The sequence below is a fragment of the Suricata suricatta genome, chromosome 8 (genome assembly GCF_006229205.1).
Source record: "Suricata suricatta isolate VVHF042 chromosome 8, meerkat_22Aug2017_6uvM2_HiC, whole genome shotgun sequence".
Taxonomy (NCBI): Eukaryota; Metazoa; Chordata; class Mammalia; order Carnivora; family Herpestidae; genus Suricata; species Suricata suricatta.
Window position 1 is genome coordinate 124,174,021 of NC_043707.1, and position 14,683 is coordinate 124,188,703.

Sequence of the window (14,683 nt, forward strand, 5' to 3'; positions counted from 1 at the left end):
TAGACATGAGGCCACCGGCTTTAGATGTAAGACAACAGGTAACTTAATGTGGCAGTTCCTGAGAGGAGGGAATAAGGTGGGCCCTGCAATTGCCCCAGGTTAGTGCTGGGGGCAGTTTCCAGGCCACAATTTGTTGGGGGGGTACCCCCCCAAAAAGCCCAGTTTTCTGGGTTGGGGAGATAGAAATCAGAGTTTAGGACGACCAGAGAGGTTGGAATTTATAGGGTAGAATACCACAGAGGTGGGACCTGCACAGATGAAGTTCAGAAATAGTTCAGGACCTCGGTGGTTCAGTCGGTTAAGCGTCTGACTTCAGCTCAGCTCATGATCTCACCTTTTGTGAGTTCAAGCCCCATGTCAGGCTCTGTGGTGACAGCTCAGAGCCTGGAGTCTGCTTTGGATTCTGTGTCTCCCTCCCTCTCTGTCCCTCCCCGGCTTGTGCTCTATCTGTCTGTCTCTCTCTGTCTCTCTCTCAAAATAAACATTAAAATAATAATAATAAAAAAAGAAATAGGAAGGAGGTTCTTCTCAAGTATTTGACTGATGGGTGATGACCGTGACAATGAGATACTACTATACAACCACGAGAAGGCCTAAAAATGAATAAAACTTATCAAACAAGGGTTGGTCAGGATGTGTAGCAGTTGGAACAACTTACTGGTGCATAGAAGAATCCTAAAAGCTTTGTGCTGTGTGAAAAAAGTCACAAAATGCTGTGTGCTGTATGATTACATATATATGACATTCTAGAAAAGGCAGCCATTGTGACAGAAAGCAAAACAGTGGTTGCCAGATGCCAGGGTTGGGAGGGTACTGACGGCAAAGAAACAGGGCACCTTTTGGGGGTGATAGGTATAGTCATGTGTTCGTTGTGATGGTATTTGACACACTTGTAAAACTTTGAACTGGATACTTAGAACGGATGAATTAGCTCGGATGTCAGTTATCTCAGCATGGATAAATGTATTAAATTCAGAGTTCCTGTTACAGGCAGTGCAAGCTGGTTGGGAGTTAGGGTCCTCTACTCTGCAGACAGACCCGAACCCAGTCAACACGGTGAACAGGAATGTGAAATGCTCCTACACGTGCTGTATTTTGCTCTTTCAGGTGCTTAGAAGAGCATGTGGTAGAGTTTCTCATCCAACAAATGAAACACATCACAGAACTTTGCTAAGATGGACAACTCGACGGACAAAGACGAGCACCCTGGCAAAAACTATCCCAGCAGGGCCAACAAAGTGCACAAAGGTCTTGTGAACTCAATGACAGAGGTCTCTGAGGGGCGGAGAGAGCTCTGGACATGTGTTCTTTTTGGCACATCAGAGCGAGTTTTAGAGGAATATAGTAAATCCCCGGTCATAGCCTCAAGGCTGTCCTCACAGCACATCAGAGAGATTACTTGGTGGTTCCTCACTGCTTTCTAAAGTCCCGACTGGGAAGAGACTATGAAAAGAAAGGATGGGGGCGGGGGGAGGAGGAGGAAGTCCATTCGACACACTGTTATTTCCATGTATCTGGTAAGAATCTGTCCTCCCATTTAGATGTGTAAAGAGATCTCACTTTCTGTACTCCTAAAGTTAATGAAAGCCCCCATTCTGCTGGGTTGTCGGGAAGTTTAACTCCACACGTTATGGGCACAAATCCTACGTCCTCGTTGTTTCAAGTCGTGGACCTTTCTCCCGAGAAAGAGGTGATGGGATGGGTGGCGGCGGGAGGGGAGGAGCACTCAGGTCACCGCTCATCCTGCCACGTAGGGGAGAGCTCAGCAGCCCCACACCAGGGCTCCCTTTGGTTTTGTTTGTACGTGCAGATTCTGGACCACACCTGGGGTTTAGGAATCATTGTCGGGGCTGGAAACCTCATTCCACGATTCCAGGATCTTTGTTCTACAGGCTTTACTTCCTTTTGGGGTATTCCCATCTCCCCAGTGAAGCTTCTAGAATCTCAGATGCTCTCCAACCCCAGCCAGACCTCTCTTTTTTCCTCCCATCCTTTGATTTTGTGCTTTTTCTTTAATACTTCTTTTATTTGAAGCATAATGCATATTCAGAATTAGTACACCAATCATAGTTGTACAGCTGAATGGATTTTCACGATGAAAACAGCACCTACGGAATCACTGTCTCAGACCAAGACATAAATTCTCAACAGTAACCCCAACAGTCCCGGCTCGTCCCTTCCCCCTTCTCTGCAAAAGTAAACACTACGCCCTTCCTGACTTCTAAAGTCATTAACTACTTTAGCCTGTTTTGGAACTTTATATAAATTGGAATCCTCCAATATGAACTTTTTTCTCTCAGGCTTTTCTCACTCATGTTTGAAGGATTTAACTTCATGTTTCCTGTATCAGTGATGAGTTCATTTTCGTTGCTATCAAGTTTTTCTTTGTTCAAACACATCACAATTTATTTGTCCATTCTACCATTGAAGGGCATTTGGATTGTTTCCAGTTGGGGGCTACTATGAACGTAATATTTTTAAACTATGCTTGTACGTGTTTTGGGACATATATGTATGGATGTTGTCCATACCTTGGAGTAGAATTGCTAGGGTCCTAAGATGTGTTGATGACCAGCTTAGTCAATATCACCATTTTTCCAAAATGGTTTTGCCAATTTCACTTCTTGACAAGCAACATATGAGAATGCCAATTGCTCTACATCATCACCGACATCTCTCACACATTGTGGTTTTCATTTGCATTGCTCTGTGATCAATGGGATTGAGCAATTTTTCATATGTTGGTTGACCTTTAGAATATTCTCTTTGGAAGTGTGATTGTTCAAGTGTTTTGACCATTTTTTTCCTCTTGGATTTTTCTTATTTAAAAACTTCTTTGAATGTTTATTTTTGAGAGAGAGACAGACAGAGCAGGAGTGGGGGAGGGGCAGAGAGCGAGGGAGACACAGGCTCCAAGCTGTCAACACAGCTTGAACCCACAAACCAGACGTTCAACCGACTGAGCCTCCCAGGAGCCCCTGGATTTTTCTTATTTTTTCGAATTCTTTGGGGCACCCGGGTGGCTCAGTTGGTTGGGCATATGACTTTGGCTCAGGTCATGATCTCACAGTTTGTGGGTTTGAGCCCCGCATTGGGCTCTGGGCTGACAGCTTAGAGCCTGGAGCCTGTTTCAGATTCTGTGTCTCCCTCTCCCTCTCTCTCTGTCCCTCTCCTGATCACACTGTCTCTCTCTGTCTCTCAAAAATTAATAAAAAAATGTTAGAAAAAAAAAAGTTCTTTAACCTGTTCTAGAAAGGAGTTAATTTGTCACCTGCAGGTAGGGTAAATCTCTTTCAGTCTGTGATTTTCCTTTCCAGCCCTTAATTTTAATATAGCCCAATGATCAGTCCTTTCCTTTTTAGTTACTGTGTATGTCTGTCCTACTTGAGAAATCTTTGCCTAGCTCCCAATAATTTCGTCTAGAAACTGTATGATTTTACCTTTCATGTCTAGACCTACAATTCGGTTGGAAGTGTTTTTGTGTATGGCTTGAGGTGGATGTGCAGGTTTGGTGTTTTCAATATCCATATCCAAGTGACCAGCACCGTTTCCTGAAAGGCCATTCTCGGGGCTCCTGGGTGGCTCAGTCCGTGGAGCCTCTGACTCTTGATTTCGGCTCAGGCTGTGAGTCCCGCCTCTGGCTCCGTGCTGGCATTATGGAGCCTGCTTGGGAGTCTCTCCCTCTTTTCTCTGCTCTTTCCCTGCTCAAGAACAGGCGCACGCTCTCTCTCTGTCTCTCAAAAATGAATAAATACACTTAAAAAAAAGGCCAGTCTTTTTTTACTACTCTGCAGCTCTGTCTTTGCTATAAAGCAGGTGTCCATGTATATGTAGGTCTATTTCTAGATTCTTTATTCTGGTCAATTACTCAATATAGTCTTAATTATTATAACTTTATAACAAGTATTTTTTAATATATTCTTTAAAGTTTTTTTTAACACTTATTCGTTTTTCGAGAGACAGAGCACGAGGGCAGAGCGGGAGGCAAAGCAGGCTCCAGGCTCTGAGCTTTCAGCACAGAGCTCGATGCGGGGCTCAAACTCATGAACTGCAAGATTATGACCTGAGCTTTACTAACCGAGCCACCCAGGCACCCCACACAAGTCTTTTTAAAAAATTTTGCTTATTTATTTTGAGAGAGAGTGAGTGAGTAAGAGAGAGAGAGAGAGTGAGAGAGAGAAGGAGCACGAGCAGGGGAGGGGCAGAGAGAGGGAGAGAGGCAGGATCTCAAGCAGACTCTGTGCACAGAGCCTCACGTGGGACTCCATCCCACAAACCAGGAGATCATGACCTGAGCCAAAATCAAGTCAGACGCTTAACCGACTGAGCCACCCAGGTGCTCCTATACTAAGTCTTTAATGTAGTAGTATAAATCTTTCAACCTTATACTTTATCTCGGTGGCTCTTCGCCCCGTTGCCTTTCCATATAAATTTTAGAATCAACTCATTAATGTCCTAAAAATAAAAATCCTTACTGACATTTTGGTTTGGGTTGCATTGATTCTAGCGATCGATTTGGGGATAACTTACATCTCTGTAATGTTGATTTCTCCCATCTATGTGTATTTCTTTTAAGTCTTCTTAAATTTTTTCAAAAATGTTTTATAGCGGGACGCCTGGCTGGCTCAGCTGGTATAGCCTGAGACTCTTAAACTTGGGGTTGTGAGTTTGAGCCCCACACTGGGTGTGGAGATTACGTAAAAATAAAATCTTCAAAAAAAAAAAAAACCATTTCACAGCTCTCCGTGTAGAGGTCATGCGTATCTCCTTTATGCCTTCTAGGCATTTGATGTTTATACTGTTATAATGGTAATATTTTGATTTTATTTTTTAATTGTATCCTGGTATAGAAATAAAACAGACTTTTGTGTATTGACCTTGATTCTAGTGACCTTTCTAAATTCAGTGATGACCCCTTACACGTTATCTATAGATTCTTCTCAAAATTTTCCCCATATACTCTTGTCATGTGTATATCATGATATGTTTATTTCTTCCTTTCTGATCCATGTTTATTTTTCTTAGTTCTTGCACTGAGGAGAGTCCTTCAGGACAATGTTAAAGAGACATTAGGACAGCAGATGCCTGGTTTCAATGTCTATCTCAGGAGAAAGCTGTTAATATTTCATTATTCAGTATCACGTTTACTATAGGCTTTTGTGATAGAGAGCTTTTATCAGATTAAGGAAATTTGCTTTTATGTCTAGTGGGCTAGGTCTTTTTATTTTTAATCCTAAAAGGATGTTAGGTTTTATGAAATGCTTTCTCTATGTACTCAACAGATAACATCACCAAAAAAAGATACCAGATGGCAAATAGCATAGGAAGAGGTGCTCAGCATCATTAGTCATTGCGAATATGCAAATGAAGACCACAATGAGATACTACACCCCCCACGGGATGGCAGAAATTAACAAGGTTGCCCATTGTTGGTGAGGACGGCAAGGGACAGTCCCTCTCATTCACCAATAGTAGAGACGTACAAAGGCACAACTATGGGGAAGAGTTTGGCATTTTCTTTATTTTTATTATTTTTGTTAATGTTTATTTTTGAGAGGGAGAGCATGAGCAGGGGAGGGGCAGAGAGAGAGGAGGACAGAGGATGTGAAGCGGGCTCTGTGCTGATACCAGTGAGCTGGATACGGGGCTTGAACTCACAAACTGTGAGATCATAACCTGAGCCGAAGTCAGATGCTCAACCAACTGGGCCCCCCAGGCAAGTGCCCTTGGCAGTTTCTTTAAAAGCTACACATCTAATCGAGCTATTCCACTCCTGAGTATTTACCCAAGAGAAATGAAAATGTATGTCCACTTATTCATTTGTAGGGGGACTGGTGGTGGATGGGGATATTTATGTGTAGCGCTCTCAGACCGTCAGCAACTCAAATTCCCATCAACGATGTCTTCATAATTGTCACATTTCTACATAATGAAATGCTACTCAGCAATAAAATCAATGATTGATACTTCAACAACATGGGGGAATCTCAAAATGATGATGCTAATGAAAGAAGCCAGACAAAAAAGGACACCTACTATGTGATTCCATTCGCATCTACTGAGATGATCATGGGATTTTTCTGTTTTAGTTGGTCAATATGGTGAATGACATTGACTTTCAAAGGTTAACTTATCTTGGCATTTCTGAGATAAACTCCACTTGGTCATGACATGGTGTCTTTTTTATATATTGTCGGATTTGGTTTACTAAAAATTTTCTTAAAAAAATTTTTTTTAGTGTTTACTTATTTTTGAGAGAGAGAAAGAGAGACAGAGCACAAGCAGGGGAGGGGCAGAGAGAGGGAGACACAGAATCTGAAGCAGGCTCCAGGCTCCGAGCTGTCAGCACAGAGCCCGACGCGGGGCTCGACCTCACTAGCTGTGAGATCATGACCTAAGCTGAGGTTGGACACTTAATTGACTGAGCCGCCCATCGACAGGTGCCCCCAAATTTCCTAAGAATGTCTGCGTGTATGTTTATGAGGGTTATTGATCTGTAGTGCTTCCCGTCCAGCACTACCATGACTCTGTGTCATTTTGGTATTAGGGTGATGCGGACCTCCTAGAATGGATTGAGAAATGTCTTTTCCTCTTCAATTTTTTGGGATGGATTATATAGAATCGATAGGTGGAATGTTCTATAAATGTCAGTTAGGTCAAGTTAGGTAATAGTATTCTTCAAGTCATATATATATATATTTTTAAGATTTTATTGGTAAATACTATCTATATCCAACATGCGGCTTGAACTCACAACCCCAAGACTCCCAAGAGCCCCATGCTCTGCCGACTGAGCCGCCAGGCATCCCGAAGTCTTTATCTTTACTGATCTTCTATCTACTTGTTTAAATTACTGAGGAAGGAACTTTTAAATCTAACAATAACTGGAATATTCTCTTTCTTTTTACAGTACAATCAGCTTTTATTTCATGTATTTTGAGTTTCTTGTTATTGGGTATATCGGTATTTAGCCTGGTAGTGTTCTCTTGAGGAATTGACCTCTATAAGGCTATGAAATGGCCCTCTTTATGGCAGAGGGGATTTCTTTTCTCAGAAATCTGCTTTGTCTGATATTAATATCTAGGTATTTGTGCTAACATAGTGTATCTTTTCCCATTCTTTTCCTTTTAACCTATTTCTTGGATTATATTTGAAGTATATTTCTTGTAGGCAGCGTATGGTTAGGGTTTTCATAGCCAATTTGACCAGCTCTTTTGATTGGGCTGTTTAGGCTATTGAAATTTCATGTGAACATTGGTGTGTGGGTTTAAGGTTACCATCTCACGATTTGCTTGCGATTTGTCTTATCTAAGCCTTATTTACTTTTTCTGTAACACCTTCTGCACTGAGTATGTTTTTGTTTCTATTTTATCTCCTTTGTTGGCTTATTAGGAATTATTCTTGGGGCCCCTGGCTGGCTCAGTTGGTGGAGCATGTGACTCTTGATCTCAGGGTTGTGAGTTTGAGCCCTGCATTAGAGTAGAGATTACTTTAAAAATAAAATCTTAAAAAAAAAAAAAGAGGAAAAGCTCTTTACAGGGTTTTCTTAGTGGCTGATTCAGAAGAAGGGTTGGCAAACTTTGGCCTTTGACCAACTCTGACCTGTTGCTTTTTTTAGAAATTAAATTTTGGTTTGGATTGATTGTTTATCTTCTCCTTACGAATTGCATTATTTTTCTTTTTGCGTGCCTATTAGTGGGACACCATATATTTTTCATTGTATCTGTTGAGCGCTGGATCCTGTAGATCCTGGTTTTGTAAATTCTGGTGCTTTGTTCTGGGACGCAGTTAAATCGCTGGGAAACAGCTGGAGTTTTTCAAGTTAAGTGTTAGCTAGAACCTGAGCGGCCTGTAGTGCAGGGGGTAATTTTGCTCTATTTCGGAGGCAGGACTCTGCACACTGTCTGACCTCGGAGTTGCGGGAGGCCTTCCTGGTTGGGCGCACGCTATTCCTGCACCGCTGTTCCGGTGTTCCCCGTCCACGAATTCTTCCAGCTGGTTCTTTCCCCAGCCTTGGGCGGTTTTCTCGCATGCGTATCCTGGGCAAAACTCAGGAAGCTACTGGAGGGGAACCGGTGCTGGTCTCCAGAGCTCTTTTCCTGGGGAGCGCCCTTCTCGGATTCTCTGCTCTGTCAGCTCTCTGGGCTTTCGGATTCATTTCTTCAACTCCAGAAGGCGGCCAGGCTCCCTCCCCCTGGATTCCTCCATCCTGTGCTGTGGCCTAGAAAGTTCTCCAGGTGGTAAGCTGGGGGCAGTCCTTCTGTGCACCCATTTGCTTCCCGTTTCCCGGGGATCCCCATCCTTCGGTGCTTCGTGTCCAGTGCCTTGAAAACCATCGTTTGCTATATTTTGTCCATGTTTAACTTCTCTTTCCCCAGCCAGGAGGGCAAAGCCAGCCCCAGTTTGGTTGGAAATGCAAGTTCAATTATCCAGAGTGATTTTTAAAAAAATCTTATTTTTCAGGGTGCCTGGGTGGCTCAGTCGGTTAAGCGGCTGCCACCTTTGGCTCAGGTCACGATCTCACAGTTTGTGGGTTTGAGTCCCACATTGGGCTCGCTGCTGCCCGTGCGGAGCCTGCTTCAGATCCTCTGTCCCCCTTTTCTCTCTGCCCTTCCCCTCTTTGTTCTCTCTCTCTCTCTCTCTCTCTCAAAAATAAATAAATAAATAGACATTAAAAAAAATAAATATCTTATTTTTCCACTTCCTGTCAAGAGGGTGGGTTTCATGCAGGCGGTTACACCACAGCCTGAAGCAAAAGTGATCTTTTAATTTTTTAAAAAAGTGTTTATTTTGAGAGACAGTGAGCTAGCACACGAGCAAGCAGAGGAGGGGCAGAGAGAGGGAGAGAAGATCCCAAGCAGGCTCCATGCTTGTCAGCACAGAGCCCAATGCGGGGCTTGATCCCATGAACCGTGAGATCTTGACCTGAGCCGAGACCAAGAGTCAACAGTTAGCCGACTGAGCCCCCCGGGCGCCCGGAAAGTGATTTTCTTTTTAGGCAGGAAGGTTTTGCCCCTCCCCTGGCGAAATGTTCTTCCTTTTACCGAAGGAAGGAAGGAAAGAAGGAAGGAGGGAAGGAAGGAAGGAAAGAGGGAAGGAAGGAAAGAAGGAAGGAGGGAAGGAAGGAAAGGAAGGAAAGAAGGAAGGAAGGAGGGAGGGGAGGGAGGGAGGAAGGATCCTCCTTTCCTTGCTGCCTCCTCCGCAAACTCTTTCACGGATATGCTCCATGGACTTTTAGAAACAAAAGCTAGGAAGCCTTGTGTCCGCTGTTTTCGGATTTGCCTACTAAGTGGGGGTGGAGAGAGAAGGGAGGCAAAGAAAAAATACATCAGAGATTTATCTCTCAGATGTTTTCTTTTTTTTAAAAATGTCTTTATTTTATTTTGAGAGAGAGAGACAGAGAGTGAGCAGGGGCAGGGGCAGAAAGAGAGAGGGAGGCACAGAATCTGAAGCAGGCTCCAGGCTCTGAGCTGTCAGCACAGAGCCCGACGCGGGGCTCAAACCCACAGACTGTGAGATCATGACCTGAGCTGAAGTTGGACGCTTAACTGACTGAGCCACCCAGGCACCCCCTTTTGGGTGTTTTCTAACCAAACATGTCTTCTGCTTCCTTCTCCTGCTTCCTCCTCAAGTGGAGCAAATTGGGCCAGATTGCCGCCTCCCTGTGTTCCATCCACTGGCCTGCGGAGGGCCGCCTGTGGGCCAATCGCAGGAAGAGGAGGCGTAGCTGGGACCTTGAGCGCCTTGGCTCCGTAGACCCACCATGTTCAAACCCCAGCGAGGTGTTTCACTTAAGGGTGCATGCGATTTGGGCGAGCGACTTCACCTAAGCCTCAGTTTCCTCATCTGTAAGCCGGTTCCTCACAGCACCTCCTGAGGGGTCCCTGTGGGCATTGGGTTTGCGAGTCTGAAAAGCAGTTTTGTGTTTTCGAAAATTCAGACTAAGAAATGGGCCTCAAAGACTCTTTCTGTGCAACCCCACCCGTACTGTAATGCATCCCTCCTCCTTTCTGTCTCCTGGCTCTCTCTTTCCAACTTCTGCACACATTTTCTCCTCCGCGAGGGTTACGACTTGGACAGTGAGACAATGTCGCTCAAGCTTGTGCACGTCCTGCAGAGTCAGGGTGGACCCCGGTCCAAAATTCGGCTTCAACATCAAGACAGGTGATGCCGCACACTCCTCAAGGGGCTTGGAAAGGGGTGTTCCTCACATGATGAGGCTTTCTGGGGAGAGCAGGGTGTCGTCCTAATCTGGCCCCCAAATGGCTGAGAGGGCGGAAGGAGAGAGACATGCTCAGGGTGTTATTGTGGTTAGGTGGTGGGGCTGGCGTGAGGGCATGGGTTTGTATGGTTTGAACTTCCAGCTGGCACCAATGGGGGAGAACCTCCAGGCCTTTTCCTCAGTTTACCCAATGTGCAGCAGCAGGGGAAGTGGGGGGCTGAGGCTTACAAGCCATGAGCAGTCAGTCCCACGTCAAAAATGGAGTCATGCTCTATTACACTCAGAGGGTGGAGTCTGACTCTTGATCTCAGGGTTGTGGGTTTGAGCCCCACGTTGGGTGTGAAGATTACTTAAGAATAAAATCTTGGGGGAGGGGGACCTGGGTGGCTCAGTTGGTTGAGCCTTCGACTTCAGCTCAGGTCATGATCTTACGGTTTGTGAGGTCAAGCCCTGCATCAGGCTCTGTGCTGTTGGCCCGGAGACCACTTCAGATCCGCTGTCTTCCCTCCCCAATTTGTGCTCTCTCAAAAATAAACGTTTGAAAAATAAATAAAATAAAATCTTGGGGCACCTGGGTGGCTCAGACAGTTGAGCATCCCGTTGCAGATTTGGGCTCAGGTCGTGATCCCAGGGTTGTGGGGTCGAGCCCTGTGTCAGGTTCCTTGTTGAGTGTGGAGCCTGCTTAAGATTCCTTCCCTCCCTCCCTCACTCATGTGCTCTCTCTCCCTACCTCTCCCTCCCCCCCCCAAAAAAATAAAAATAAAAAATATTGGAAATGAAATAAGATAACACTTTAAAATGTTCTTTGCTTTCTACCTTTATTAATTCTCGTGCTAATTTTTATTTTGTCTTTGTTGTTTAGGTTTTACTGCCGCATATCCAACACAAGCCTCCGTTCCTTTTAAAAACCAGATTTCAGCAATTCCAGAATCAGAAAAAAAGGGATTCAATAGTCAAGCCCAAAGGTTTTATTACAAAAAGGTAATGACATCGTCTTACAGACTCTACTTTTAGTCTGGGTTTGAGCCTCGCTGCGGGCAGGCGCAGTAGGGCTGGTGCAGTTGCTCCCATGACCAATAGAGGGCAGTGTCACCCAAGGAGCCCACAGCCTTCTCTCCCGACTGAGTTGGGAAGTTACTAGCTTCAGGGAGAACAATGGCGTCTGGACTCGTGGTGTCATATTGTACCCCAAACATTTTTTCAAACAAGAAATGTATTTTAAAACTTATTATAAAAGCATAAAATTCAAAAATTCCAGGTATATGAGGTAAAGGATAAAAATCCTTTTCTCTCCTTCTGGCCCTGTTCACTCTTTATGACAGGAGAGGAAATAATAACAATTTCTTCAAATAACATAAAAGGGGGGCACCTGGATGGCTCAGTCGGTTGAGTGTCCAGCCTTGGCTCAGGTCATGATCTCACGGTTCGTGGGTTCGAGCCCCATGTCAGGCTCTGTGCTGACAGCTGTCTCAGAGCCTGGAACCTGCTTCAGATTCTGTGTCTCCCTCTCTCTCTGATCCTCCCCTGCCCATGCTGTCTCTCTCTCTCTCCCTCTCTCTCTCTCAAAAATAAATAAAACATTAAAAAATAAAAAAAACCCAAATAACATAAAAGGAAAAACAAAAGAGTTGAGTAAATTTAAAATCACATTTGTGATAAAGGCCTCCCTCTTTTTAAAAACTTCCTTTAACAATGTGTTATTTTTGTTCCTGTTCTGTTCCTCCCAACCCCCTTTCTCCACATATTTGTGTCTCTTTCCCCCTTTGATCTGGAAAGTTCTGCGAGGCTCCTCCGGGGTCCTCAAGTAGCTTGGGATTTCATTGGCTAGTCTCAGGGGTCTGACCTTCTCATCTCTCACCAGCAGGGGACGGAAGCACCTCACCGACTTCCTCAGTCTTTAAAATCTTGGTTCCTTCATTCATTTAACCAAGATCTTTAGAATAACATTCTTTTGAGGGAGTCCACATCTCAGTTACCTTTTGCCTCATTCTAAAAATGTTTTTGATCCCCCTACCTTGCCAGTATGGCGGAGAGGGAAGGAGGAGATGGTGGTTCTGAAGGCGGATGGCTCAGGAAGGACCTGGGGGGCCTCAGCAAGCCCCTAGCCCCTCAGCCGTTCCTGCTTCGTAGACGAGAAGGCTGAACGAGAGGACGTTTACATTTCTTTCACTTCTAACATTTTAGGATTCTAAGAAAGCAAATAATAAAGAATAGTGTGTGTGTGTGTGTGTGTGTGTGTGTGTGTGTGTAGGCTTGCATGTGTGTGCACACACACATTTTTAATTGCTGGAAGGTTCACCTCAGAGAAGATAAATAAGGTATCTGCTCAGGACTTTTCTCTCTTCTACCTCTAAGTCTCTGTGTTTTAACTGTCCACCTGTCTCTGTCCCTTCTGTTCGGGGTCCCACTTGTCAAGTCAGTAATAAGAGGCTGTCCATTCTCTAGAAGACTTCCAGTCCAGCCTCCAATAAAAACAGGAGCAGCCACCATTTACTGATCCCTTCTAGGTGTGAAATCATTTTTAGACCATGTCTCTAATCCTCAGGACAATGCTAAAAGGAAGCACTCCTTATCTTAATTTAACAGGAGAGGAAATCGAGGCTTAGGGGAGTTAAATGACCCACCCAAGGTCATTCAGCACACGGCCTGGCACGGAAGAGGCCCTACATAAATATTTGCTGAATCAACATGGAAAGAATTAGACCTCAAACCCATGTCTAGCTCACTCCAAAGGCTTATGTTCTTTCCACACGCTACCACACCTTCTGTGGTCTGCAAAGCCATGCATTTGATTTATGAAAGTCAGCAGGTGTGTTTCTGAAAAGGCCTTCGCCAGAACGGCCCCAGCGCCCAGTAGGCAAGATGTCAGGCAATGAGTGTAGGCGCCACTCTGAAGACTCGCGTCCAGGAACCCAAGGGGCCTGCGTTTCGAGTCGGCATTCAATCCGCTATTGCTTATCAGAAAAGCTTCTGCTATAAGAAGGAAGGGGTAGCCAGCCAAAGCCATAAACAAGATCACATACGGAAAGAGAGAGCTCAGAAATAGAAATCTGATTCATGCTTTTCAGATGCAGTCGCGTTGGTCTGACAAAGTGGGAACTTTCAGCTAAGTATTTGAAAGCCTTCTGTAAATAAGTATGGAATTTTGGGGCAAGACCGTGGGATGCGTACATCAGGCTCCCTGCATTCTGCCCTGTTAAGGAGCTGTGTGCTTTCAGACTAGTCACTTGACTTCTCTGGGCTTCCACTTCCTCATCTGAAAGACCAACAACGTGGACGATACGATTTTGTAGCTTCTTCAAGCTATAAAAACTGGACAAAATGTTTCTTGTTCCACGCTCATTATTCTCATTTTTCTTGAGGGAAATGGACACGGAGAAGTGAAAGATCGTGTTTAACATCACCCCATAATTTAGTGAGGCAACACAAATTAAAAACAGATTTTAAAACTCTTGATGTTTCACCACCCTTCTTAGGACATTCATCGTCCACACCCTGTGCCTGATCTCATAACTTGGTGTTATCCTCACGTTAGTTCTGTGACCCATTTAGCACGTCTTTGACGCAGAGAATCGGTGCCTTGTGAAATGTGCACGTCCCCCTTGTCCGACTAACTTTGTGGGGCAGCACTGTCCTGTCATCAGCCCTTTCCCGGTGCGGTTTGGGGACCGGCCGTTGGCGCTGCTGGAACCGAAGTCTGTCTCCCTGCACGTTTCTACGATTCTTCACCAACGTGCTGGTGACTCTGTGTGCATGAAGAGACATGCCTGGGCCCGGGCAGAATGGAGCCCGGGAGCAATGGGCATTTTCTTCCTCCACCTCCCTGTTTCTGTCTCTATTTCCTTCTAGATCATGGTCACTGCTTTTCAGGCTGCTTCGCATTAAGACTGTCTTTGCGTCATCTCAAAAGCAAGGACGTTATCATAGCTAGGCCCATGATTCTAAGGCCAGCTTATCCCTTATGGGCTCAGATCAACGAATGCCAGGAGCACTGTAGCCTCTGGAAGGGCACAATTTAAAAATACATGTTAATTTTATACAGAGCCTGACACTAAGTCCACCCTCCCAAATGGTAAGCAGGTTTCATTTGGGTGAAACTGTAGAATGTTAATACTGTTTCTCTTATTAACTTGACGAGGCCCTGGATCGGGGATGTTTTACATGTCGGGGATATTTATTCATTCATTCATTCAATTAGAGTGAGTGAGGAGAAGAGCAGAGGGAGAGAGAGAGAGAGAGAGAGAGAGAGAGAGAGAGAGAGAGAGAGAGAGAATGTTAAGCAGGCTCCACACTCAGCACAGAGCCCCACACTGGACTTGATCCCACAACCCTGGGCTCATGACCTGAGCTGAATTCAAGAGTCAGATGCCCCAGGTGCCCCATGTGTCAGGGATATCTAAACAGAAGGAGGTTTAGTTTGCAGAGGCTGCCACGTTCAAGGGGATAGTTAGCCCAAGTGTG

General features: G+C 44.9%; 1 protein-coding gene across 4 annotated transcripts in view; it reads left to right on the forward strand.

Annotated features, from left to right (window-relative positions):
• The window catches only part of STPG1 (sperm tail PG-rich repeat containing 1), a 51,050-nt gene that overhangs the window by 5,468 nt on the left and 30,899 nt on the right, over positions 1 to 14,683 (forward strand). For all 4 annotated transcript variants that reach the window (XM_029948775.1, XM_029948773.1, XM_029948776.1 and 1 more), the window contains exons 2-3: positions 1,108 to 1,248; positions 11,085 to 11,203. In XM_029948775.1, the coding sequence (XP_029804635.1) occupies positions 1,176 to 1,248; positions 11,085 to 11,203 (192 nt within the window). In that variant the 5' untranslated portion in view covers positions 1,108 to 1,175. The remainder of the gene's footprint in view (positions 1 to 1,107; positions 1,249 to 11,084; positions 11,204 to 14,683) is intronic.